Raw genomic sequence first — 25339 nt, 5'->3', positions numbered from 1 at the left:
GTCTTTGAATTTAAATTTCAATTCTTCATTTGTTGTTACATCTATCAGTTCTTGTAATTTTGGAGATTCTTCTGTGTTTGTACTTGAAAAAGGATTCAGAACCCAATCGGGTATGTTCATTCTTAAAATATCTTCAAATCATTGATTGAAGTCAGAATGGAGAGAATCCAAGTGCTAACAATAGGTAAGTAAGTCTTCTTCATATTTTTCTACTGTTGATAAATTTGAAAACTGGCTGAATTCCCCTCGTCCTAAATTTTGTTTGTACAGAAGAAGTTTTGCCAGAAATGCAGAAATAACAGCTTTTATTTTTATTAAATTCAGCTCATCGCCTTGAAGTTGTAAATTTGTTTCATTAAATTTGTTAAACAAGTCTGTCAAATAAGCTATGTCATTTTTGGAATCAATCAAGTTGGCTCGTAAAGCATAATCTTTGTTTTCTAGAAACTAGCATGGAGTTAAAGAGATTATAAAACCGATTCAAACAGGTACCTTTTGATAGCCAACGAACATCTGTATGAAGCAGCAAGCGATTGAATTCTTCATCGTTTTCAATACAAAGTTGTCTAAACAATCTGTCATTCAATGAATTGATTCTGATTTTGTTGATTGCTTTAATGACATAATCTAATGACCCGTGTAGGCGTTCACTCAGATTTTTGGCAAATAAATGTTGACGATGGATGACAGTGTACAGCGAATGCATTCGGCACCGCCTTTTTTAAATATGCAAAAAAACCCCTATAGTGCCCTATCATCGCTGCAGCACCATCAGTAGCAACTGGCAAGATATTACTCAGGGGTATTTCTTTTTCTTTAAAGAACTCTTCCAATGCATGAGATATCGATTCTCCTTTAGTATCAGAAAAAAATTATATAATTAATATTTCTCTAGTCGGAACCAAAATTCTTTGCAATAGTTGTGTTATACTTATTAGAATAGTGTCCACGACATCAGTGGTTTTTGCGTAAGACAGCAAAAGACAAACAAACTAAAATACTAATGAAACTAATAAACCAGGTTTTGTTCTTTGCTCAGCATTAGATATATTTATTTGATATTAAATTGTCAAATATCAAACTAAATTTATCAAGAAATAATTAATTTAAAAAATACATTAATATTCGATTAAGAATTGGTTAACAGTTTTTATTCAGTTTTCCATTATTTATATAATTGTTCCTTATTAACACACCTTATTTACCAATTAACATGGATGATTCAATAGATAGAAATAAATATTAATGGTTAACAGTTTTTTTTATGATTTCACTCCTCTGATTTCATTAATAATGCAATAAAAATATTTTATTATTAGTAAACACTAGAAGCCATAGAAACGTACAGTAGATATGTAAGAATATGTATAAAAATACTCACATGTAAATTGCTGTTTTATTGAAACAACAATAATTCAATTTGCTTTGTATGTGATCCGTAATCCGTAAATATCTAAGTTATCGAATATGAATTAAAATTTTTGAATTGAATACTATTACACTTGCGCTATTGTTAACTGCTTGTCACACAATTCAAAAACAATCTAAACTAGATTTCATACATGACACCTATTTATAGTGTAGTATTCTCAACAAGCCATTACACACACACATATTCTTGCTGATGTAAGCTGGACTCACCGATAATGCCCTACACGCTCGCCTACCCGTACTTGCTTGTTAAGACCTGTCGGCGGACTTGACCGCCGATCGGTTATAACTTGCATTTTATGTGTACGAATAGTTTTCTAAATTTTCTTATCTTCTCTTCCTTCTTTATGCTTTCACCGCCCCCTTATTTTTATTGAACACCCCAATGCACCCGAGGCTACTATCATCCCCCTTGATTGTTCCACTGCCCCCTAGGAGCAGTATTGCCCAACTTTGGGAACCAGCGCTCTAGAGCATTTAAGTTAAAAGGGACAATATATGAAGTTTTTATGACTACAAATGCTGTTGAACTTTGAGAAAGTTTTAGTACAGATTTAAATTATACACAAGGAGTGCTGTTCCAGGGCATTCTGACAAAAGCCAGATCTCTTATGATCTTTGATTTATAAGAGTTGGCAGGTATATGTACAAGTGCTTGAATAAGAAAAGTTTTTAAATATGGTTTCAACCTGTGTTTATCTTAATTTGTATTGTTATTGTTCATTAATGATGTCAATATTAAAGCATAGTATAATCTTTCAGTTGGAACCTCCGATTTCTAATCTTGCTGATTCTGGTCCTGTTAGATGTAACAGGTGTAAAGCCTACATGTGCCCATTTATGCAGTTTATTGACGGTGGGCGGAGATTCCAGTGTGTTTTCTGCAAAGGAATGACTGAAGGTAAGTGAAATTACTAATAAGATATATAATATTTCATCACTTGTATGATTCATATGAAGGCAGCTTTTATTGAAAATAAGTTCTCTAAAGTAATATTCCTGAAAGAGTTGTTCTGCTGATCACTAATTTCCAGTATAGAAAACCCGTTTGATTTAAGCTCTAAGTTTATGACTAGGGCTGGGGCTGACTGGTGAGGCATAGAGGCAATTGCCAACTGTTTAGGATACTGTATATTTAATGCTGAATTGTATATAACAATGCTTTTCAAACTTTTTTTCTTTGTCTTGGAACCTTTCACAAATCAGCAGAACATAATTTAATAAAAAACTTAATGGAATATTTGCAGAATCTCTGAGGATGTCTTTGCAGAACCCTAGGGTTTTGTGGAACATGCTTTGTAGAATACAGACAGTTCTTAAACTTCAGTATTTCTTAAGGTTTTTTTAATACTTAAGGTTAATAGTAAGGAACACAAATTGTACTGTTGTTAAAAAAGCAGTAATTTAATTATCACTAATAGTTTCAAAAACAGTTGTAGGTTTCTAACCAAAGATTGGTTGGAGGATATCAAAGTTGCAACCTGCCTTTATATTATTAACCCAATCTAAGTGAAATCACAACTGAAAACCATGGCACAGAACACCAAGAATTCAATATAAACAAAGTATGTTTTTAGGCATGTATGAAAATTATTCTGTTAGAAGGAGGGAAGAAACGTAGGAGCTGTTTAACGTAAGATTTCGGTGGACCGGTGAAACAGAACTCAGTAAACAATATTGCTGGGATATAACATTATTTTTGTGGAATGAATTACTATAATGACTCATAACTGACTAGTTAAGAAAAAGACATGAAATTAGACAAACTGTACAAATCTTCAAATTATTATTATTAGTGGTAGTAGTAGTAGCAGCAGCATATAATACAAGAAAGCAAGCTTATAAACCATCAGCCAAAAAAGAATTTCCACATTACCAGTCCGTCTCCTCCAGTAATTACTATTCACTTTCACAACAATTATTATTTATCTATATGTTAAAGTTTTCCTCCTAGTGATATTTATTCGAGCCAATGGGAGAAGAGGACAGGGCAATTACATCACTACAAATGTGCAGGTAAATAATTACGTAGGTCATTTCCTGATTAGATTTCGATCAGTGCGTTATACATAATATTATAATGTTGTTATTATACAAATAATAACAAAACTATTCAAATATTTACAAAAAAAATCTAAAATTTTTACAAAATACCAAACTATTTACAATCATACCCCTACTATATCGGGATGATGGGTCCCTTCATTAGCCAACATTAATATACAAAAAACATTACAATGGAACGTCGAATGATGCTTGACGTGGTTATGTATTAGACAGTGAAGCATGTTCACGAGGTTTGTGAATGTTAAATGGAATGAACAGAAATGGGTTATTGGGCAGAATCAGATACTTGCTGTTGACAATGTTGAGTGCATATGTGGGATGCATTACAAGACAATTGCCTCCATAATGTTCACCATCCTCGTACATGTGCTTCACTGACTAATACATGACCATGCTCGGCATCATTTGATGTTCCATTGTAATGTTTTTGTATATTAATGTCAGCTGATGAAGGGACCCACATCCCGATACAGTTTGTATATTTTTAAATAGTTTAGTATTTTGTAAATATTTTAGTCTTGCTCTTTCGGATGCAACAGTATTCCTAATGAATTATGGAACCTGAAGCGATAGGCCTTTTCCTAAGTGGCCTATGTAATAATTACATAGTGATATTTATTTGACCTTGAGGATGGTGGGGGGGGGTGGAGTAGCCAATGGGAGAAGAGGGTTGTGGGTCACGTGTGGGAGGGGCAATATGTCACTACAAATGCACAGGTAAATAATTCTTCTTCTTTATCTTCACCTTCTTCCCACGTTTATATGGGGTCAGCAGCACAGGTAAATAATTATATAGGTCGATTTCCTGATTAGATATCGATCAATGTGTTTCGACAGGTGTCTTTTATGTAGAAAAGATTTTGACTTACTCCGTCATACCTCTACATTTTACTTAGAAAAGTGTGCGTGTGGGTTGGAGAGCAAAGCAAGCAGGGGCGGAGTCCCCTAGTTATTATTAGTAGTAGTAGTGGCATATGATGCAAGAAAGCAAGCTTATAAAGCATCAGCCATCTGTGTCATGGAGAGACTGAGCCTTCGTAAAAGGTACTACCCCATATTTCTTTGCCTTTTTTTTTTTGTCTGTTTGTTCACTAATTCCTGGTAAGGGATGCAGATTTTTGACCTTTCAGTTGATTTAGGTTGTTTGGTTGGTTGCTTCATTGTGCTGATGACTTGGTTTGTGGTCTTCCTAATGACATGGAGAGGGAATCCTTTGCCTGAGACCAGTTTTTTGATGGAATCTAGCTTCTGTTGGAGAATTACATCTTTACATATCTGGATAGCTCTTAGATTGTGGGACTTAAGCAGAGCCAGACCAAGGTATTTCTGCACACTGGGCAGAAAGGTTTTTCTGCACCCTCTTGCTAAGGATATATATTTCTTGTCTCATTGTTCTTCTGTTTTTGGAGCCCCTTAAAGAATGTTTCCCCGGTCAAGAGCCCTACTAGCCTGTGCCTTAATCTGCCACTGGACTTAAGGACTCCAATTTTTGTAGAATATGGATGACAAGAATTGTTGCTTAGTATAAGATCTGCATATGATGGTTTATTATATACCACATCTGTATTTCCTTTTGAGTTTCTGTTTCATGTCCAGGAACAGGAGGGTGCCATTGTTCTCTACTTCCATTTCAAGTTTTATTGCTGGGTGAAAGGAATTGAGGGCATTGAAGAAATGGCATAATTATTCACTGCCATGGCTTTAGATTGGTATGTCTCTAAATCTTTTTATGAATTTATAAAAACTTTTTATTTGGGACTTATTTTCTGACTAAAATTACAATATTATAAAAATGGTTAAGAATGTAAATTTAAATTTACACTATATTCACCTTCTTTTAATCCTGTATAGTCTGATGGTGGGATCTGTCAAGGATCCTGAAATGTCATCCTTGTAAAAAGTTTAGGAATTAGGTCAAAGCACCTTAATAAACTAATTTTGCATTATCCACATGGTAAAAGAGTTTCATTTCAAAAATTAATCTGTGGATAATCACTCCATATATAGTCATTTCCAATTAAATTAAAATAACTTTCATGTGTGATTAATAATAATACAATAAACTATTAGTTACTGACAATTTCAGCATTTTATTATATTAAATTCAATAATAATACACAAAAACCATTTTAATATACTAATTCAAACATAAAACTGAAATATATAAACTTCATTATGATGAAAAGTGTTCCATTACACAATGAACTGGGTGCAACCAGCCAAAATGAGTAACCAAACAATACTGTGAAGTTTGGTTTTTTTTTTTTTAGTAGCATTAGCAGCTAAGGCCATATTGCTCAGGAGATATGTGGTGGTCATTCCCTGACCTTTCCGCATCCTCCGTATTTGGTGGTCACGGGCTCGAACCCCGGTCTAATCAAGAAGCATGTGCTACGCACTGCTGCTCCTGCCCACCTGGCTACGGAGGCGCCTCTGTGAAGTTGTCTGACTTTCACAATGTATACATTTCTTCGATTCTAAGACGCTATCAGTTATAAGACGCACCATAATATCAGTACCTTAATTTCAGAAAAAAAGCTTTGATTCTAAGAAAAAAATAATAAAATAAAACACTAAATCTAACAAATATTTTTATTATAATAGAATTCAATTTACTAACAACAATAGTACCGGTATTTATCAGTAGGTATGTTATTCATCAAGAATTCATCAAAAATTCATCAGGTTTTTTCAAAAATCACAAAAGAACATTTGATTTTTCACAATTTTTTATTAATTTTGGCAGAATTTGTGCACTGAAATTATAACAAAATGCTACTTTTATCAGACTTTTATATTTAAATACATGTTGAAAACACTATTAAAATAAAAACAGCATGGTAAAAAGTCCACTACACACTCGCTCTCATTTTAAAAACTGATCCATGATGTGTCAATTTCTTTTCTTTGATTTTCTTGCAGATCCTTCTGCTTTACAATCTCTCATCATCCAGCATTAGTCAGCCATCATGTTGATATTTCACCTAGCCTGGTACCTTATCTCCATGTTTTTAATGTTCTGGTGAAACCTCTTACCCTGTTTGTCACTAACACTTCCTAGATTTTCTGGGAAGTAGTTGATGTGGGAGTGTAAAAAATTAACTTGATGATCATGTTGCAGCACAGCTTCTTTCCAATATATTTTCAATTTTTGTAGTCTGGTTCCTAAAAAGGATTCTGATTCCCTAAGAAGTCAACTACAGACCCGAACCTAATCCATGCCTGTTTTTCTCTTTTATTCAAACTTCCCTCAATTGCAGTCCCTCGTCAGTGTGCAAATTTGAGGTCCAACAAAAATACCTTATTTTAGCTTCTCATGGGTGATCAATAGGAATTTAGTACAAAGGTAGTTGAAGAAGGGACCTTCCTGAGCTAAAGCTTTAACAAACTGTTTCATCAAACCCAGTTTGATCCGCAAGGAGGACAGTTTTGAAGACTACCAGTGGTTTATGAACTATGTTCTTTGATCCTGGCAACAGACTGCTCTTCTTCCAGACTTTGATATCCCAGGGCTTACTCCTTGTCTGACTGACCCACTTACACAAAAAAAAAGACATTTTTATGTAAAAAGATTATGTAAAAAGACCAGCCAACCATGCTCTTAGCACTTAATATTTTTCAGCTACTTCAATTTCTCATAAGTTTCTTTCAAATACACAGAGAACTACTGGAATTTACTCACATTTATTTTCATTGCAGGGCAACACACCTTTGAGATTCCTCTTTCACGAGTTGATAAAAATTCTCCCCTGTGTAGGATTGTAACTAATTCCTAATAGTTCATTAAGTCATTTATATTATTGCAAAAAACTATAGATCTGTAATCAGAAAAGTAGGGAACTCGTTCTCGTTCTGCTAGAAGATTTTCTGACTTGAAGTCTAGAACCAACTAGTTCTGTGGATTCCTTTGGTAAATTTAAATCTCATACCAGATCGAGTTTGTGCTGTGAAAACAGCTGTGTACTGGACTCTGTGTCTCCAGGCATGTAGACTTCAGTTTCATCTTCAGAAGCTTTCAGCACTCTCTGCTGCTGCATTTTACGATATAAGTTGAGGGGAATGGAATTGGCAGGATATCTCCATGTGGATCTGGTCTAATGGCAGATGGAATATTAGGAGTACACAATGCCCTTTTCACTCTTTGAATTGTATCCCTCTACATTAACTCAGCAAAAGTAACAGTCATCACAGTGATTTGTAGGCTCCCACCAAATCATGGGAATTGCAAATGGCATAGCCTTCTTTTTTACCATTTTTCTACAATCTCAATGCTTCAACACAGGTTTGGCAAACTTTATGTGGAGCCCATTGTTTACTTTGATCACAGAGGTCCACTCTAAAATGAGCATAATACAAAATTTTTACAAATTCTGTAATATCTTGAATTTGCTTGAGGACTACAACTTCCACAAATATAACAAAATAAGTTTTTGGATTGTTCAAACACATGTATGAAGACATTTTACTCACTTTTCAGCACAAGTCTGACACAACCTCAAAAATAAACTGGGCTCACACTAACACTGCTGCTGCATGGAGCTCTGAAGGTCAAGAAACAAATGACTGAAGGAAGTGTTGCCAACATATGAAGATTTAGTTCTTAAATTCCTGGCATTTACTCCTAACTTAATACATTCAATAATACAAGTCATACCATCAACTTAAGTGATTTGTGAAAAAATGGTATGTGATAGAAAAAAAACCTAATAAAATTTCTAAAATCAATGTAAAAAACTTATTTGTTGTAATAACCACTCTTCTACCACATGAAATTAATAATAGTTTATTAAACTTATAGCCGAAATGACTATACATTTAAGGATGACATTTCATGCATCTTAACACTGCCTATCATCAGACCATACATTGACTGTTAGGGGGAGAAAATATAGTTACAATTTGGAAACATTTGTAATTAATTATTAATTATGAATTTTAGCGATTTAGGGAATCCAAGCTAAGGATTTGTATAGTTAAAATTACATTAGGGTTATACAGGGTTGTACTGTAGATTAAGGTAAGTACATATGGAAACACATACATAAAAATTAAATTCTCACCTACTGTCAGACTCCTGCTTGCTGATGCTACTAAAACCGGTTGTGCATACCAGCAAGAGGTGCTGCCAATAGTTACGTTATAGGATTAAATCTATTAACCAATTGTAGGGTCTGAAGTTTTACTACCCTGGATCCAGTGGTTCTTGTTTGTGGTGCGCTACCTTTATGTTCAGATCATCTGCAGACTGGTATTAGGAATCTGTAGGGGGTTGTGTGTGTGTGTGTGTGTGTGTGTGTGTGTGTGTGTGTGTGTGTGCGTGCGCGCACACGCACGCACGCGCTGCTCTTCAGGATGTTTGGGGTATTTTCTTTTTTGTTTTACATGTTTTTCCATATCTTCGTCTATATTCTTGTTGAATAGGTGGAAATACTGAGGGTTGAATTAGATTCCTTGTTTCCTGTTAATTGATGAGGCTCCAAACATTTTTTTTCTTTTTCTTCCTTTAAATTTTCTTTTATTTCCTTTAAATTTTCTTCTGTGGTACTGGTCGTCTGTAGAGAGGATTCTGGTATTGCTGAAGTCCCACGTGTCACCACATTGGAATACACATAGGGCTGTGTCAGATTTTAGGATTCTTCCATATTGTAAATTTTTTTTTATTTATTTATTTTTTATGTTCTTTTATTCTGCAGTTGAGTCTTGTATATGATTCTCCTATGCATGTACCCCCACAACTACAGTTCTATTTTATAAATAGGACCTCTAGGGTTGTTGAGGTTATTGGGCTGAAGTTTTAGGATACACCTCAGCGAAGCAGAACTCTTGAAGTAAGTGGCGATTCCATATTTTCTTGCTGCTTTTGCTATTTTTGTACTGATTGTTGTATGTAAGGTATGCATATGTTTGGTTCTTCTGTCTCTGCTGGGTTGGAGTTCTGTGAAGGTCTTGAAGATGTCTTCTGTTGCTCTGTTAATAACATGTACAGGAATTCCATTCTTGAAAGCAATCTTGGTTATTGTTTGGAGTTTTTATTGGAGAGTTTTTTCTTCTTTACAAATCCTGTGTGCTCTGAGGTTTGAAGGATGTGAGAATTCCAATTTTTGTTGAGAATGGATGACAGAAGAACTAACATTTACATACCAACAATCAGTACAAAAATAGCAAAAGCAAGAAAATATGGAATCTCCACTTTCTTCAAGAGCTCTACCACACTGAGGCATTTCCTAAAACTTCAGCCCAATAACCCCAACAACCTTACAGGTGCTATTCATAAAATAGGCTGTAGGGTGTGCAGGTACATATGAGGGGGTATCAAAAAGTTCATACCGTGACCTAGATAAAACATCAGTAGGGAGATGCAGATTTTAATATGTTGTCTACATATTCAATAACTAACATGTGAAATTTATTTCCCGTAGGTGATTGTTCACCAGAGGTGGAGCCCGGAATCTGAGGAAGGTCTGTGTGGTTGACAAAGTGGAGTATCGAGCAGTGATCAAGTTCCTGTATTTGCAGGGCAAGAAAGCTCAGGAAATTGATGAAGAAATGAAAGCTGTGTGTGGACAGAATTGTCCATCCTATGACACTGTAAAAAAGTGGAAATGGGAGATCCAGTGCAGTTGTACAAGTGTCTCTGACGAGCCAAGAGAAGGAATGCCATCAACATCCACAGTGAGATGGGTGCAAAGGTTGAGCAACTGGTGCTGAGTGACAGATGTGTGACAATTCATTTAATCGCAAATGCAGTGGGAATTAGTTATTGGTTTGCCCACAGCATTTTACATAACCATCTGCACATGTCTAAGGTCTCGGCACGATGGGTTCCAAGATTGCTGACGCCTTTGAAGAAGCAGTGTCGAATGCAATGTTTTTTCCAACTGTTGGATTTGTGTAATGCGGATGTTGAGAACTTTTTTCATCAGTTTGTGACAAATGAAGAATGCTGGGTGTACCAGTATGATACGTAGAGTCAAAGCAGTGGAAGCACACCACCTCCCAAAAAGGCAAAGACCACTCCATCTGTGAAGAAGGTGATGTTCATGTTTTGGGACAGAAAAGGAGTTATCCTGACAGATTACCTACCTCATGGTTCCACGCATTACTGGAGAATGCTACAGAAATATTCTGAAGTTACACGATGCTTTGAAGGTGAAAAGGCTTGGAATGTTAACCAAAGGTGTCTATCTTCTGTAAGACAATGTATCGGCTCACACAGCTGTTGCCACCACCAACTTTGTCCAGTGTGACTTCCAACTACTGCAGTACCCACCCTATTCTCCTGACCTAGCACAATCAGACTTTTTGTTTTGAGAAATAAAGAAACCATTGCACGGACGCAAAAAATCAGACTTCTATTATCAAGGCATAAACAACTGATCCATAGATGGGAGAAATGTGTTACTATACATGGAGTACATAGAAATGGATTAAAGTTCCTGTGAAGTTTTACCTTTCTAGGGCTATTATTTCTAGGTAAGGGTACGAACTTTTTGATACCCTGTCGTACATATGAGAATCATGTATACAAGACTCAACTGCAGAATAAAATAACATAAAAAAAGATGTGCAATATGGAAGAATCCTAAAATCGAACACAGCCCTACATGTATTCCAATGTGGTGACATGACTTCAGCAATACCAGAATCCTCTCTACAGATAACTGGTAAAACAGAAGAAGAAAATTTAAAGAAGCATTCTTCATAAAAATGTTTCGAGCCTCATCAGTTAACAGGAAACAAGGAACCGTATTTAGCCCTCAATATTTCCACCTATTCAACAAGGAAATAGACAAAGATATGGAAAAATGAAAAAAAACAAAAAAGAAAATACCCTGAACAACCTGATGAGCAGCCCACACACACAATCCCTTCCAGATTCCTAATACCAGCCTGCAGATAATCTGAACATAAAGGTAGCACACTACAAACAAGAACCATTGGATCCAGGATAGTAAAACTTGGCACCCTACAATTGGTTAATAGATTTAATCCTATAATGTAAGTGTTGGTAGCATTGGCAAGCAGGAGTCTGGCAGCAAGTAAGAATTTAATTTTTGTGTGTTTCCATATGTATTTGCTTTTATCTGCAGTACTACCTTGTATAACCCTAATTTAATTTGAACTATAAAAATCCTTAGCTTGGATTCCCTAAAATTCATAATTAATTACAAATGTTTCCAAATCGTAACTCTATATTTTCTCCCCGTAACAGTCTATCTATTGTCTGATGATAGACAGTGGTAAGTTGCCTGAAATGTCACCATTAAATGTATAGTGATTTGAGCTTATAAGCTTAATAAAATATATTATTAATATCATGTGGTAGAAGAATGGTTATTACAACAATTAATTTTCATAGAAAGCAATCATGTAACATCCTTCTCTAACTATATGAAACTGAATTAAAAACAGCTATTAGTTTACAAACGTCGAAAAGCATGCAGAGTGGTGTTATCTGCTTTAAGGTGCAAAGAAAAGGAACAAGATTGAGGAGAGCAACGGGTGCCCTCACCAGGAAAAGCTTCAGTTTTGGAAATTGCAGCATCTCTGGCTGGGCACCTGCAAGGAGACCTGATTGAAGTATTTAAGGCTTTGATTGGATTGTGCAAGCTTGGTGCTGATGGAATCCTTCCTCTTGCTCAGACTACACACACGCGCATGAGGGGGGCATAAATTCAAATTGAGCAAGGATGGTCAAGTTGGATACACTGAAATTTGCCTTCAGGCAGAGGGTGGTTGATTGTCGGGGAAAAAACTCCCGTCTGGTGTTGTAGAGGTGGGTAGGTTGAATAAATTTAAGGAATATCTAGATAAACTGCTAGAGGGGGGATGGACAGGTAAAATGGGAAGTGTTGGCTTTGCGTTTTTTTTTTTTTTTGGATAATGCTGTATTAGCCTTCTTCCTTGCATCATTTGCCTCTTTACTACTACTACTAATAATAATAATAATAATCACCTTTACGAAAACAAAATCCCTTCCCTTTACCCAAAATAACTATTAGTTAGTTAGTTTATTTATTTTTTTGAATTTTTTATATAATATCGGTGTTTAGATACACCATAGACGACTCTTAAAAAACTACAAAGTAGTTGTTGTGGGCATCATTTGCTCTTTCTCATATTGTGCTCTGCCTTCACGACGAGTTGCCATGATAATGCACTACCTCGAATAAGTAACGCTTCACTAATAGAGAAGACTATTGTTACTTATTCTCGGTGAGTACCACCACCCAGACATGTTTCAAGGCTATTGGCCTATCATCAGTGGGTGGGCAGGTACCCTAGTATTGCAGACATGACGACCCAGTTGTGAAGTTAATCACACAATATGAGAGATGCCAAAAGGTGTATAAGTTAATATTTAAAATAATTAAATGCACAAGGCATAATACATTAAGAGTTTAATATCTATATAATATCGGTGTTTAGATACACCATAGACAACTCTTAAAAAACTACAAAGTAGTTGTTGTAGGTGTTATTTTTTTGAATAAGTCTCAGATCAATACACTGCCATCTAAAGATTCTTAATATATGATGAATTACTGCCAATAATCAGATCAAGAATATTGCTTTCTCTTGTTGCCTCTCTAACATGTTGATGTAAAAAACAGTTAGCAAATTAAAATCTTCTGCTACTGTGGGTGAGCTGCCAATTCACAAGTTTCAATCACTATCTGGGAAATTTAAAATTCTCTTTGATGACATTTCGATTTGCTGGCGTATAACAGATTCCTACTCATCTTTATTTTTCCAGTGTTTGTCACATTAGACTGCCTCACTAGTGCTCTTGCAACTTGTGTCTTCTGGTTGTAATGATTAAGAATTTGTGCTTCGTAACTTAAAGCATACCCCCCCTCCACCACCACCACCATCTAGGAAAATTTATACTACCCCTAATAATCATGATTATTCTGTGTGGTGTGGAGGGCTATGGAATTTAAAAGCTTCCTGGAAACCAGTGAAACATATGTTAAAAATTTAGCATTGATAGACTTTTTTCTTTACTCAATTATTTCCTGAACATACAAAAGCTATTCAGATTTCTTTTGGGGGAAATGGAGAACTGATGGTATGAAATCTGAATCTACCCTGAAATGTTCTCAGTGACTAACAGAACAGAACGTAAATTGAAAATTTGACTGTTGGCCCTACTTTTCCGTATCACTTAATGCAGAAAAATCCAAAATATATTTTCATTCATATACTGAAAACTGAATTTTATAATTTTAAAAAGTGGAAAGGAAAGCTGAATTTCTGTTGGCTGATTTTAAGAAAATTTTGGGTAATCGAGAAATCTTTCCTTAAGACTCTAATATTAAATTTCATGAGAATTTGTGCTTTGGGAGTTATTGCATTAGCATTAGTTGAGGCATATGATGCAAGAAAGCAAGCTTATACAGCATCAGCCAAAAAAAAAAAAAAAAAAAAAACACCCTTCCTGTTTCATCCATTCTGTCACTCCAAATGTTTGTTTACTTCAGCCTTAAATTTATTTAAGTTATCAACTTCCACAGCAACAGATAGAAGTCTGTTCCAGCAATCAACTGCCTGATGGCTAAAGGCAAACTTCTGCACATCTATTCTACAACTGTCTTTCCTCAATTTGAATGCCCCTTCGGGTACTTAATCTCAGCAAGTGGAAGTATCTGATCAGCATTGAGCCTGCTCAAACCATTCAAGACCTTATACACCTCAATCAGATCACCTTTGCAGTTGCCTAGTCTCCAGATGCTGCAGCTTGCAGAACTTAACCTCTCTTGGTAAGAGCACCCCTTTGTTCCTCTCACCAATCTTGTTGCACTTGTCTGTACTCTTTCTAGCAACTCTACATCCTTCCTAAAATGACTCCAGACCTGTATGCTGCAATCAAGGTGTAGACTGACCACTGCCTTATACAAAGGGATAATCACCTTGTCTCTACTGGCAAAATTCCTATATGTCATTGAAAAAACTCCGACCTGCTCTGGCAGCCCTTCTGCTCTGCTCAGAGAATTTCATATCTGACTGCACAATTACCCCTAGATCTTTTTCATTCTCCACCTTCCTGTGTGTTCCACACAGTTGATACGTATCTCTTGGGTAACTGCTACCCATATGCAGTACTTTGACAAATGCAATGTTAAACTTCAGTTGCCACTTCTCAACAATCTACTTAACTTTTCTACATCCTGTTGCAGTAGCATACTGTCTTTACTGTCATTAACAACTCAGCCAACCTTTGTATCATCTGCAGACTTGGACATTAAGCCCGATATACCTTCACCAATATCATTGATAAATACACAAAACAACAATGGGCCAAGCACCAAACACTGGGGGACTCCAATAATAACATTAGCCCACATAGAGCATTGTCCGTTTATTACCACTCTCTGTCATCTCCCACTCAACCATCCCTTTATCCATTACAGCAACTTGCCCTTAATGCCATACTGCTCCAATTTGTACTGCAGTCTTCCATGTGCAACAGTATCAAAAGCTTTCTGAAATCCAAGTACAGTCAGTCCTCGTATAGCACGATAGTTGTGTTCCAAGAAACCCTCGTGCAATGCAAAATCGTGCAATATGAACAACAGGCCCTATGGGAAAAATAGGGTTAGGTACTGACCACCCAAGATTGAACACACATTGGTAACCAAAACATTACCAAACACAATAAATAATCGTAATAAAATACTTACGTATTTTATTACGTAAGTATTAGTCGTAATAGAATACTTACGTATTTTATTATGACTAATACTTACATAATAAAATACTTGCGTAATAAAATACTTACGTATTTTATTATGACTATTACGTAATAAAATATTGCTAATGCTTTTGCTTCTATCGTAAGCAAACTTGTTTTTTGTTTGATTTTCTACCCAAACAGATGACAGCCATTCCATCTCTTCCAATTCTTGTGTCTTAATCTAATGGATTTTAATTACATTTTGAGTTGTTCCTGCTATGAAAGTTGTTTTTATTTTCTCTGCATTCTTTGTAATTCTCGTCGTTGCCTCATTTAGGTCTGTAGCACGTGCAATATCACATGGTCTTTCATTTCGCTCAAAGCGTTTCAGAATTTCATATTTTTTCTCTTTCGACAGGCGGACTGGTCATAAGCCTTACTGGGAAACCCTGGTGGGCTGGAGTGATTTTGGCCATAAACGCTAGTATGAGGCCACTACAAATTTTCCTGGGTAAGAAATTTTGACCCAGTCGGCCTCTGTTTATCGATATCGCTTTTCTTTTTCTCTCTGAATCTGCAGTGTCTTCACCAGGACACTTCCTTTTCATACCTTTTAAGTATTTTCCTCATTTTTAGGGAATAAAGCACAATTACAAAACGAGGAGGCATGCTTGATACACATAAACAAAGCTGCGCGCATGTAGCAACTGAATAAACAACACCGTAAAGGCAGAGATACACTATTAACACCTCACATTTTATTAAAGCACATTTCCAGGGGTTACTATCATAAAACAAAAACAATTTCCAGTTGCGTTTCTGCTAGTGGAATCTGTTATAAACTGGTAGTAAACTCGATCTAATTGCATTTGCGATAATACCGATAGCTAGAATTGTGTAGGTTTTTACATTATTATGGTGAAATGTGTTTCCCCTTCACTGATATAAGAAACATAAATACATTTTCAGAATCTTCTCTTAATTCCTATCGTGTTGCGTTCGGTTGGGGTGATTCTGCGTTCGACTGCCATTTCTTGTAAACACAAAGGCGAATCGTGCATAAGCGAATTCGGTTCGTGTTATATAAGATATTGTTCCCCTATTTATAAATCGTGTATGATCGAATTTGTGTAATGTAAACACGTGTTATACGAGGACTGACTGTATATGATATCAGAATTATTTTTTGCATCCAGTTCCTTTGTGACCACATATCGTAGTATCCAATCAAATTGGTCAGACAAGATGTTTCCTTAACAAACCCATGCTGTGTCCAAACTATTACTGCAGTCTTGTACTGCTTCACTTCTTTAACCAGTGACTCCATTATTTTCCCCAGAACCGAAGTTAAACTAACAGGTCAATAATTATTTGTCACCCTTTGAACCCCTTTTGTGAATTGGGGATACATTTGCTCATCTCCAGTCCATGGGGACCTCCCCTGAATCTAAGGATGCTCTCATAACTATGCTTAAGGGTTTGCTTACTTCCCTCGCTGCCTCCTTCAGTATAACTGGATAGATTTCATCCACCCCAGGTGCCTTTTTTATGTTCAACTTCAACAATTTCTCCTACACTTTACTGACCATTATTACAAAATTGTTCAGCTCCCTGTTAGTTTAGTTTAGACCTGGGACTGATGTCTCCCAGGAAGACCTTGATGATCTTGTAACGCAGTTGCCTCCACCTTTCTTACTTCTCGGGGGATTTTAATGGACATACTACCCTGTGGGGTAGTGCTAACATCAATGGAAGGGGATGAGTCATAGAGCATATGCTAAATGACAATGACCTCTCCCTTCTAAATACTGGAACAAACACCTTTAACATGTCTACCTGTACTTTTTCTGCCATTGATCTCTCTATCTGCTCCCCTTCTCTACTCCCTTCACTCACTTGGGAAGTGGAGGAGAACCCATGCGGAAGTGATTACTTCCCTGTGATAACCTCGTTACACAGTGGGAGACAGTGTCTTCCTTTCGGGTTACCATGGTGGAAGATTGATCAGGCTGACTGGACTGCCTTCCAATATCAGGCAAATTTTTACCTCAGTACCGTCAGTCAGTCAGGAGCCTATCAATGATGCAGTAACGTACATCACAGAAATTGTCCCAGCAGCTGTGAATGCTGTTCCAAAAACATTTGTCCGGTTTCCACCATTTCTCAAACCTTGGTGGAATTCACAATGCACAGCAGCAAAAAAGGCTCAAAACAAAGCGTGGGGGGTATTCCGCCGATATCCGACCACGGCCAACTTTATAGCCTTTAAACGCGTACGAGCCAAAGCACGCTACATCCACCGTCACAGTCAAAAGGAATCATGGATCTGTTTTACTTCATCAATTACCCAGTCCACTAGTACTAAGTTGGTCTGGGATAAAATCCGTAAAAATGAAGGGAAAATATACATCCCACCCTTCTTCAATTCTAGATTATAATGGATGCACTATTGCAGATCCAACTGTAATAGCCAATTGGGGAAACATTTTCTAACATCTTTGCAACTCGTATTCCCCAGAGTTCTGGTCCTGAAACATAAAATCGAAAAACAGGCACTTAATTTTAAGATTAAGAGCGTCTATCCCTACAATGGGTCATTCACTATACAGAAACTGAAAAGAGCTCTTATTCTTTCCAAAGCAGGTGCTGTTGGACCAGATGGCATCCATTATGAAATGATTAAGCATCTTTCACCAAAATCTATGGATTATATGCTCCTTCTATATAAAGAATCTTTATTGAAGGGCAGTTTCCGGATTCCTGGCACAAGGCAATCGTTCTTGCCTTTGCTAAGCCAGGAAAGGATCCAAAAGTCACTACTAATTATCATCCTGTTGCTCTGACTAGCTGTCTGTGCAAAATCCTGGAGGAATGGTTAATTTTCATTTAATATGGTATTTAGAATCAAATGACCTCTCCAACATCCAGTGCAGCTTCCAAAGGAACCGGTCCACTCTGGACCATCTCATTAGACTGGAAACATCCATCCGATTTGGTATCTTAAAAGATTTGCATATTCTTGGTCTTAGAGGGCATCTCCCCATTTTTATTAAAAACTTTTTAGCCATTCGATCTTTCCAAGTTCGTGTGGGATCCTCTCTCTTGTTCCTTCAGCCAAGAGGAGGGAGTACCACAAGGATCAGTATTAAGTGTCACGCTTTTCGCGATCAAAGTAAATTCCATCACAGAACAACTTCCTCCAACTGTAAACAGTGCCCTCTCTGTTGATGACTTTAGCATATTTTGTCAGTCATGCAACATGAGGGCTATTGAAAGACAACTGCTAAAAGCCATTGATCGCCTTAATTCCTGGGCACTTGCTAATGGCTTCAGGTTCTTGCCGGAGAAGACAGTTTGCGTGCACTTTTGTTGTAAACATAATCTTCATCCTGAACCTGAATTAAGGCTCGGACCAAATGCTATTCCAGTCGCAGCAGACAAAATTCTTGGGACTCGTATTTGATAAAAAGCTGACCTTTCTGGATCACATCCATCAACTCCGCACAAAGTGCACAAGAGGTCTGAATATTCTGCGCTCTCTCTCTCTCTCTCTCTCTCCTCTACATCTTGGGGTGCGGATCAATGCACCCTACTATGCATTTGCCGTCTGCTTGTACGATCCAGACTAGCTTACGGATCCCTGGTATACAATTCGGCCAGAGATAGAGTACTTCGTTGGCTGGATCCTGTCCATCATCAGGCTCTTCGTATCACTATTGGAGCATATCGAACATCTCCTGTCCAGAGCTTATACGTCAAAGCAAACGAACCACCGTTATCACTTCAACGTAAGCAGTTGTCTCTAATTTACACTTTAAAACTGAAATCCCTGCCAGACCATCCTACGTGGCTATTTGTTTTTGAGCCACGATGGGAAAATTTGTACAACACCTGTAAGACTGCCAATCGTCCTTTTGGTATTCGTCTCCAAGAGCTACTCAAAGAACTTAATATCAAGGTAGACAACGTTGCCCAACCCCTTCCACCCTGGCATGCTAATGTTCCAGCATGTGACTTGTCCCTTAGAAATTGGGGAAAGTCGGACACTATCTGTCTACCTGCAGCTTTATTCAGCACACCGAGCTGAACATTCTGACTTCACACTAGTTTACACAGACGGTTCAAAGTCGGAATCATATGTGAGATCAGCTGCTGTCTTTCCGGACACCACTATATCACAGCAGATTCTCCCCGAATGCAGCATATTTACTGCATTTGGGGAGAATAAATGCCAATACCAACGGTTCATTTTATATTCGGACTCTCTCAGCCTGTTACAGGCTTTAATAACTGTGAGATATAATTTTCATCCAGATCTGTCTTGCATTCTGCAGAAGATTCACTTTCTCCATGAACATGAATATGATATCTGCTTCTGCTGGATTCCCAGCCACATTGGAATTAGGGGAAATTATTTGGCTGACACTGCAGCCAAATCAGCAATTCCCAATAATAATCGCTGTCTAAAAAATGAATAGCAAATGCTTAGAAAACGGTACTCACCTTGTATAAATCTGCAATAAAATTTTTGGTAGATGGTGGTTAAATTTAGGTTGAAAGAGGCATTAAATAGAACTAAGGCAGGGAATGGGGTGAAAATATTTTAAACAGATTTTAAAATGAGCGCAAGGAAGTAGAAATGCAGATCTCCAATCCTTGGTTGTCATAAAGAGGTTAAAAGACGTAAAAAAAAAAAAAAAAAGAGAGAGAAGACCTGTGGTGCCATTAGTCGTTACGATGGACTTTCGTGAGTAAACCGTCATCAGTTGGCAAATGGAAGAGAAGTGAGCACATGTTGTATTTAAAGTTAATCTAAACTCCCATGATGCTCTTTTTGACACGTGGGAACTTTAGCCGCGAGAGGTTCCAAGCCAGTGAAAGGTTTAAGGGAAGTTTAGCATTAATAATGTTGAGATCAGAATGGTGTCGGTACCATTTGATGGTGAGGGCTTCATATTGAAGAATTCTGTAGCTCGATCTACATTTAAGAATAGTGATGGCAGAGTCAGCAAGGGGGGTGTGGTTGTGGGTTTGAGCATGGGTTGTTAACTCAGTGCAGGATTGACTTGTCTTGAAACTGTTGAAGTGGTAGTATGCGCGGGTATTGGAAGTTGCGGAGGAACCGAATTTGGTGGTTGTGCTGCCGATGTAACAGACGCAGTTCGGTTGGCATTTTGAGATATATTAAGTTATTGAGATCATTGATGGGATATTTGTGTGTATCTTTGTAAGAATTAAATAGGGAACCTAGTTTATTGTAAGTGGAGAAGGTGAGGGAAATGTCGGTATCTTTGAATGCACGTCGGAATTGTGCTGCGAGTTCACTATGGTAAGGGAGAACTATGCGAGTATTTGTTTTGTGACTCTGTCTGGTGGGGTTATTAATACTGTTTTTTACGGTGGATATTGTGTGTTGGATGAGTTAAGGGGGATAGCTCCTGGCTATGAATTTATCAGTAAGGTATTGAAGTTCATTGTGTAGATCGTTTTGTGAAGAGGTGAATTTGATAGCGTTGTCAATTTGGTTGTGTAGGATGGCTTTTTTGGTACTAAGGGGATGATGTGAAGTGAAATGTAGATATTTACCGGTGTGCATATTTTTTCTGAAAATCTTGGTATTTAAATTTGTGTCTGTTGTATAAAATAGTGAGGTTAAGAAAATTAATCAATCTGGTTGTCCGTTGCGATTTCGAGGGTAAGGTTTAGCCTGTCATGTATTGTATTGAATTTTAAAAAAAGATTGTCTATGGTTGTTCTGTTGCCTATTATTAGGATATCATCGGCATAAAGGATGTATAATTTAATTTCAGAGGGGAAAGGTTGTAAAATTTGGTTTTCAATAGTGGCGAGATAAATTTCAGAAAGGGGGGCAGAAATGCCTAAACTCATTGGTAAACAAAATGTTTGTTGATAAATTTTATTGTTACTGCACCGGTTAATATCTTTTATATATTTCTAATCTCATCCCTGATGCCCTTAGACATGCCTGATAGGAAAATACAACTCTCCAAAGTGCTTATCAAATATTTCTCCAACAAATTACACATAGCATTTCCTACAAAAATGCTTATATCACAACGTCATCCCCAAATTCGCCCGCATTTTTCCCAAAAATAACTGTAAAAAATACCCACATATCATACACCACATGTCTAGCGCGATCATACGTGAAGAACTTAAGAAAAGATTTAACAAAAAACACCAACTTTTAAATTGTATACACCAATTACGATTCTTTCTGAAAAGAAACATGCCACCGGACGCCTGGATTGAATATATTAACCACAACAATATACATATCAATGCCACCATCCAACACACAGCACAAAAACACACCAAAAAATGGAACACACTCACATCTAACCCCCCCCCCCCAAATATCTCCACCGTTAACCTCTCCTCAAAATCCTTCACCCCTTCCGAACTCTCCGGCCTAGAATTTGGCTTCAATTTTGCCATTAAAGAACAACACTATCCAATAAAAGATTGTATAATCGAACTCCAGTCTAAACTCTATCAACATCCCGATAAGTGGCGACTTATACACCAATCTAATAGGATAATTAATTCTAAACTCACATCTCTCCCTAACATAAAAAAACAACAACTCTCGGATTTACAAAGACTAAGCAAAACCCCAAATATCATCATCCAAAAAGCTGACAAAGGAGACACAATCGTTATCCTGGACAAGAACACCTACACAGAAAAAATGGAGTTAATTTTAGCCGACCAAGATACATATACAAATGACAGCAACCACAACATTACAAAACTTAAAAATAAGCTTGATACAATTCTCAGAAAACTCAGACAGAACAAAGAAATCGACCTCTTTACATTACAACAGATAGGTATTCGCAACAACATTCTGCCCCACATGTTTGGAATAACCAAGTTACACAAACCTGGCCATCCACTAAGACCTATCGTTTCTTTTAGTAAATCAGCTTTTGCTAATTTATCCACCTTCTTGTCAAAATTATATCCCCGCTCACTCGATTCTCTACATTCAAAATTAATAATACCAACCAAGCATTCCAAAAAATCAGCAACACCACCATATCTGACGGAGACGTATTAGCTTCTTTTGACGTCATATCCCCATACACTAATGTGCATATTCCTTTCACCCTGCAAGCATTACGTGTACTTCTAACAGCTGATGACACTTTAATGAAACGTACCTCTCTTTCAGTTGACCACATCCTTGAACTTACCACTCTTTTACTAGACACTAAATATTTTAGATTCAACAATAAAATTTATCGACAAACATTTGGTTTACCAATGGGTTTAGGCATTTCTGCCCCCCTTTCTGAAATTTATCTCGCCACTATTGAAAACCAAATTTTACAACCTTTCCCCTCTGAAATTAAATTATACATCTGCTACGCCGATGATATCCTAATAATAGGCAACAGAACAACCATAGACAATCTGTTTTTTTAAAATTCAATACAATACATGACAGGCTAAACCTTACCCTCGAAATCGCAACGGACAACCAGATTAATTTTCTTAACCTCACTATTTATACAACAGACACAAATTTAAATACCAAGATTTTCAGAAAAAATACGCACACCGGTAAATATCTACATTTCACTTCACATCATCCTCTTAGTACCAAAAAAGCCATCCTACACAACCAAATCGACAACGCTATCAAATTCACCTCTTCACAAAACGATCTACACAATGAACTTCAATACCTTACTGATAAATTCATAGCCTGGAGCTATTCCCCTCAACTCATCCAACACACAATATCCACCGTAAAAAAAACAGTATTAATAACCCCACCAGACACAGTCACAAGACAAATACTCGCAGCACAATTCCGACGTGCATTCAAAGATACCGACATCTCCCTCACCTTCTCCACTTACAATAAACTAGGTTCCCTATTTAATTCTTACAAAGATACACACAAATATCCCATCAATGATCTCAATAACTTAATATATCTCATAAAATGCCAACCGAACTGCGTCTGTTACATCGGCAGCACAACCACCAAATTCGGTTCCTCCGCAACTTCTAATACCTGCGCATACTACCACTTCAACAGTTTCAAGACAAGTCAATCCTGCACTGAGTTAACAACCCATGCTCAAACCCACAACCACACCCCCCTTGTTGACTCTGCCATCACTATTATTAAACTTAGATCGAGCTACAGAATTCTTCAATATGAAGCCCTCACCATCGAATGGTACCGACACCATTCTGATCTTAACATTATTAATGCTAAACTTCCCTTCAACCTTTCACTGGCTTGGAACCTCTTGCGGCTAAAGTTCCCACGTGTCAAAAAGAGCATCATGGGAGTTTAGATTAGATCGAGCTACAGAATTCTTCAATATGAAGCCCTCACCATCGAATATTACCGACACCATTCTGATCTCAACATTATTAATGCTAAACTTCCCTTCAACCTTTCACTGGCTTGGAACCTCTCGCGGCTAAAGTTCCCACGTGTCAAAAAGAGCATCATGGGAGTTTAGATTAACTTTAAATACAACATGCGCTCACTTCTCTTCCATTTGCCAACTGATGACGGTTTACTCACGAAAGTCCATCGTAACGACTATTGGCACCACCGGTCTTCTCTCTCTCTTTTTTTTTTTACGTCTTTTAACCTCTTTATGACAACCAAGGATTGGAGATCTGCATTTCTACTTCCTTGCGCTCATTTTAAAATCTGTTTAAAATATTTTAACCCCATTCCCTGCCTTAGTTCTGTTTAATGCCTCTTTCAACCTAAATTTAACCACCATCTACCAAAAATTTTATTGCAGATTTATACAAGGTGAGTACCGTTTTCTAAGCATTTGCTATTCATATTTTTAGTCAGATTTATCACGGTATTATAAGGATACTATAATTTCACTAATCGCTGTCTGTCAGTCCCCTATACAGACTACAGGCAAATAATACACCAAAAGATACACTCCCAATGGCAGGATTCGTGGAATAGACAGACTACAAATAAATTATATCGTATAAAGCCTGTAATTGAACCATGGCAGTCTAGGCTGCGCAGGAATCGTAAGGAGGAAGTTGTTCTTGCCCGGACCCGCATAGGACATAGTCATTTGACTCATTAGTTTTTGCTGAGGGCTGATGATCCTCCTATGTGTGAGTCCTGTGGCACAATTTTATCAATCAGACACATTTTAATTGACTGTCCAGATTTTAGCAATATCCGTTTTACCGCTTTAAATCATCTGACTGAGCCATATACACTCAGTCAGATTTTATCTGATAATGACAATGTGTCTGCTGTTTTTAGCTATTTTAAATCAATAAAGGTTTTTAGTTGTATTTAAAGTTTACATGTTATTGTTATTTCTTTATTGATTTATCTTTTCTACATTTTATACCTTTGTTATATCTTGACATGGTGACCTAAGTAATTAGGTCAGTGAAAGTTAAAATTTTTTATATATCACCTGGTTTTGGTGTATTATAGCCTTAGTTGCTAATGCGCCAATAAAACCCAACAACCAACCAACCAACCCTGTTAGTTTAGTAAACTTCTGTCCTTCTCTTCCTTACAGAATTCCTCTTGTGTGAATGTAGATGCAAAATACTCATGCAGTTTGTCAGCTATCTGAGCAGGATTGTCAATAGTCAAACCACCATCATCAGGTGGACCAATCTGATTCACCCCTTCCATCTAGAGTTTACATAAGTAAAGAAGTCTTGGTTGTTTTTCTTTGCATCCTTTTCCAAGGATTTCTCATAGTCATCCTTCGTTTGCCTAACCTCCTTTGTTTGTTGTTGTTTGTTTGTTATTTGGTTTTTAGGAGCATTAGCAACTAAGGCCATATTGCTCCAGGAATATGTGGTGGTCATTCCCTAACCTTTCCGCGTCCTCTGTATTTGGTGGTGACGGGCTCGAACCCCGGTCTAATCAAGAAGCGTGTGCTACGCACTGCTGCTCCTGTCCACCTAGCTACGGAAGCATCCTCTCCTCCTTTGTGACTTGATTACAATCTAGCTTATATCTGCCATAGGCTTCTGTCACCTGATAATTTGTGCATCCCATGAATTCTACTTTGCCACAAGCTTCATTAATTCATCTGACCAATTTGATTCATCCCCTTCCTTCTAGTGTTTATGTAAGTAAAGTCTGTTTTTCTTTGCATTCTTTAC

General features: G+C 37.1%; 1 protein-coding gene across 2 annotated transcripts in view; it reads left to right on the top strand.

Moving 5' to 3' along the window:
• Sec24CD (COPII coat complex component secretory 24CD) overlaps nt 1–25339 on the top strand; it is a 334964-nt gene that overhangs the window by 121561 nt on the left and 188064 nt on the right. For both annotated transcript variants that reach the window (XM_090380568.1, XM_090380567.1), the window contains exon 7: nt 2194–2332. In XM_090380568.1, the coding sequence (XP_090236694.1) occupies nt 2194–2332 (139 nt within the window). The remainder of the gene's footprint in view (nt 1–2193; nt 2333–25339) is intronic.

Source organism: Mastigoproctus giganteus, chromosome 8 (genome assembly GCF_048544385.1).
Source record: "Mastigoproctus giganteus isolate SK-2022 chromosome 8, ASM4854438v1, whole genome shotgun sequence".
NCBI classification, from domain to species: domain Eukaryota; kingdom Metazoa; phylum Arthropoda; class Arachnida; order Uropygi; family Thelyphonidae; genus Mastigoproctus; species Mastigoproctus giganteus.
Note: the sequence above shows the minus strand (reverse complement) of the source record. Positions and strands in the feature narration are given on the sequence as shown.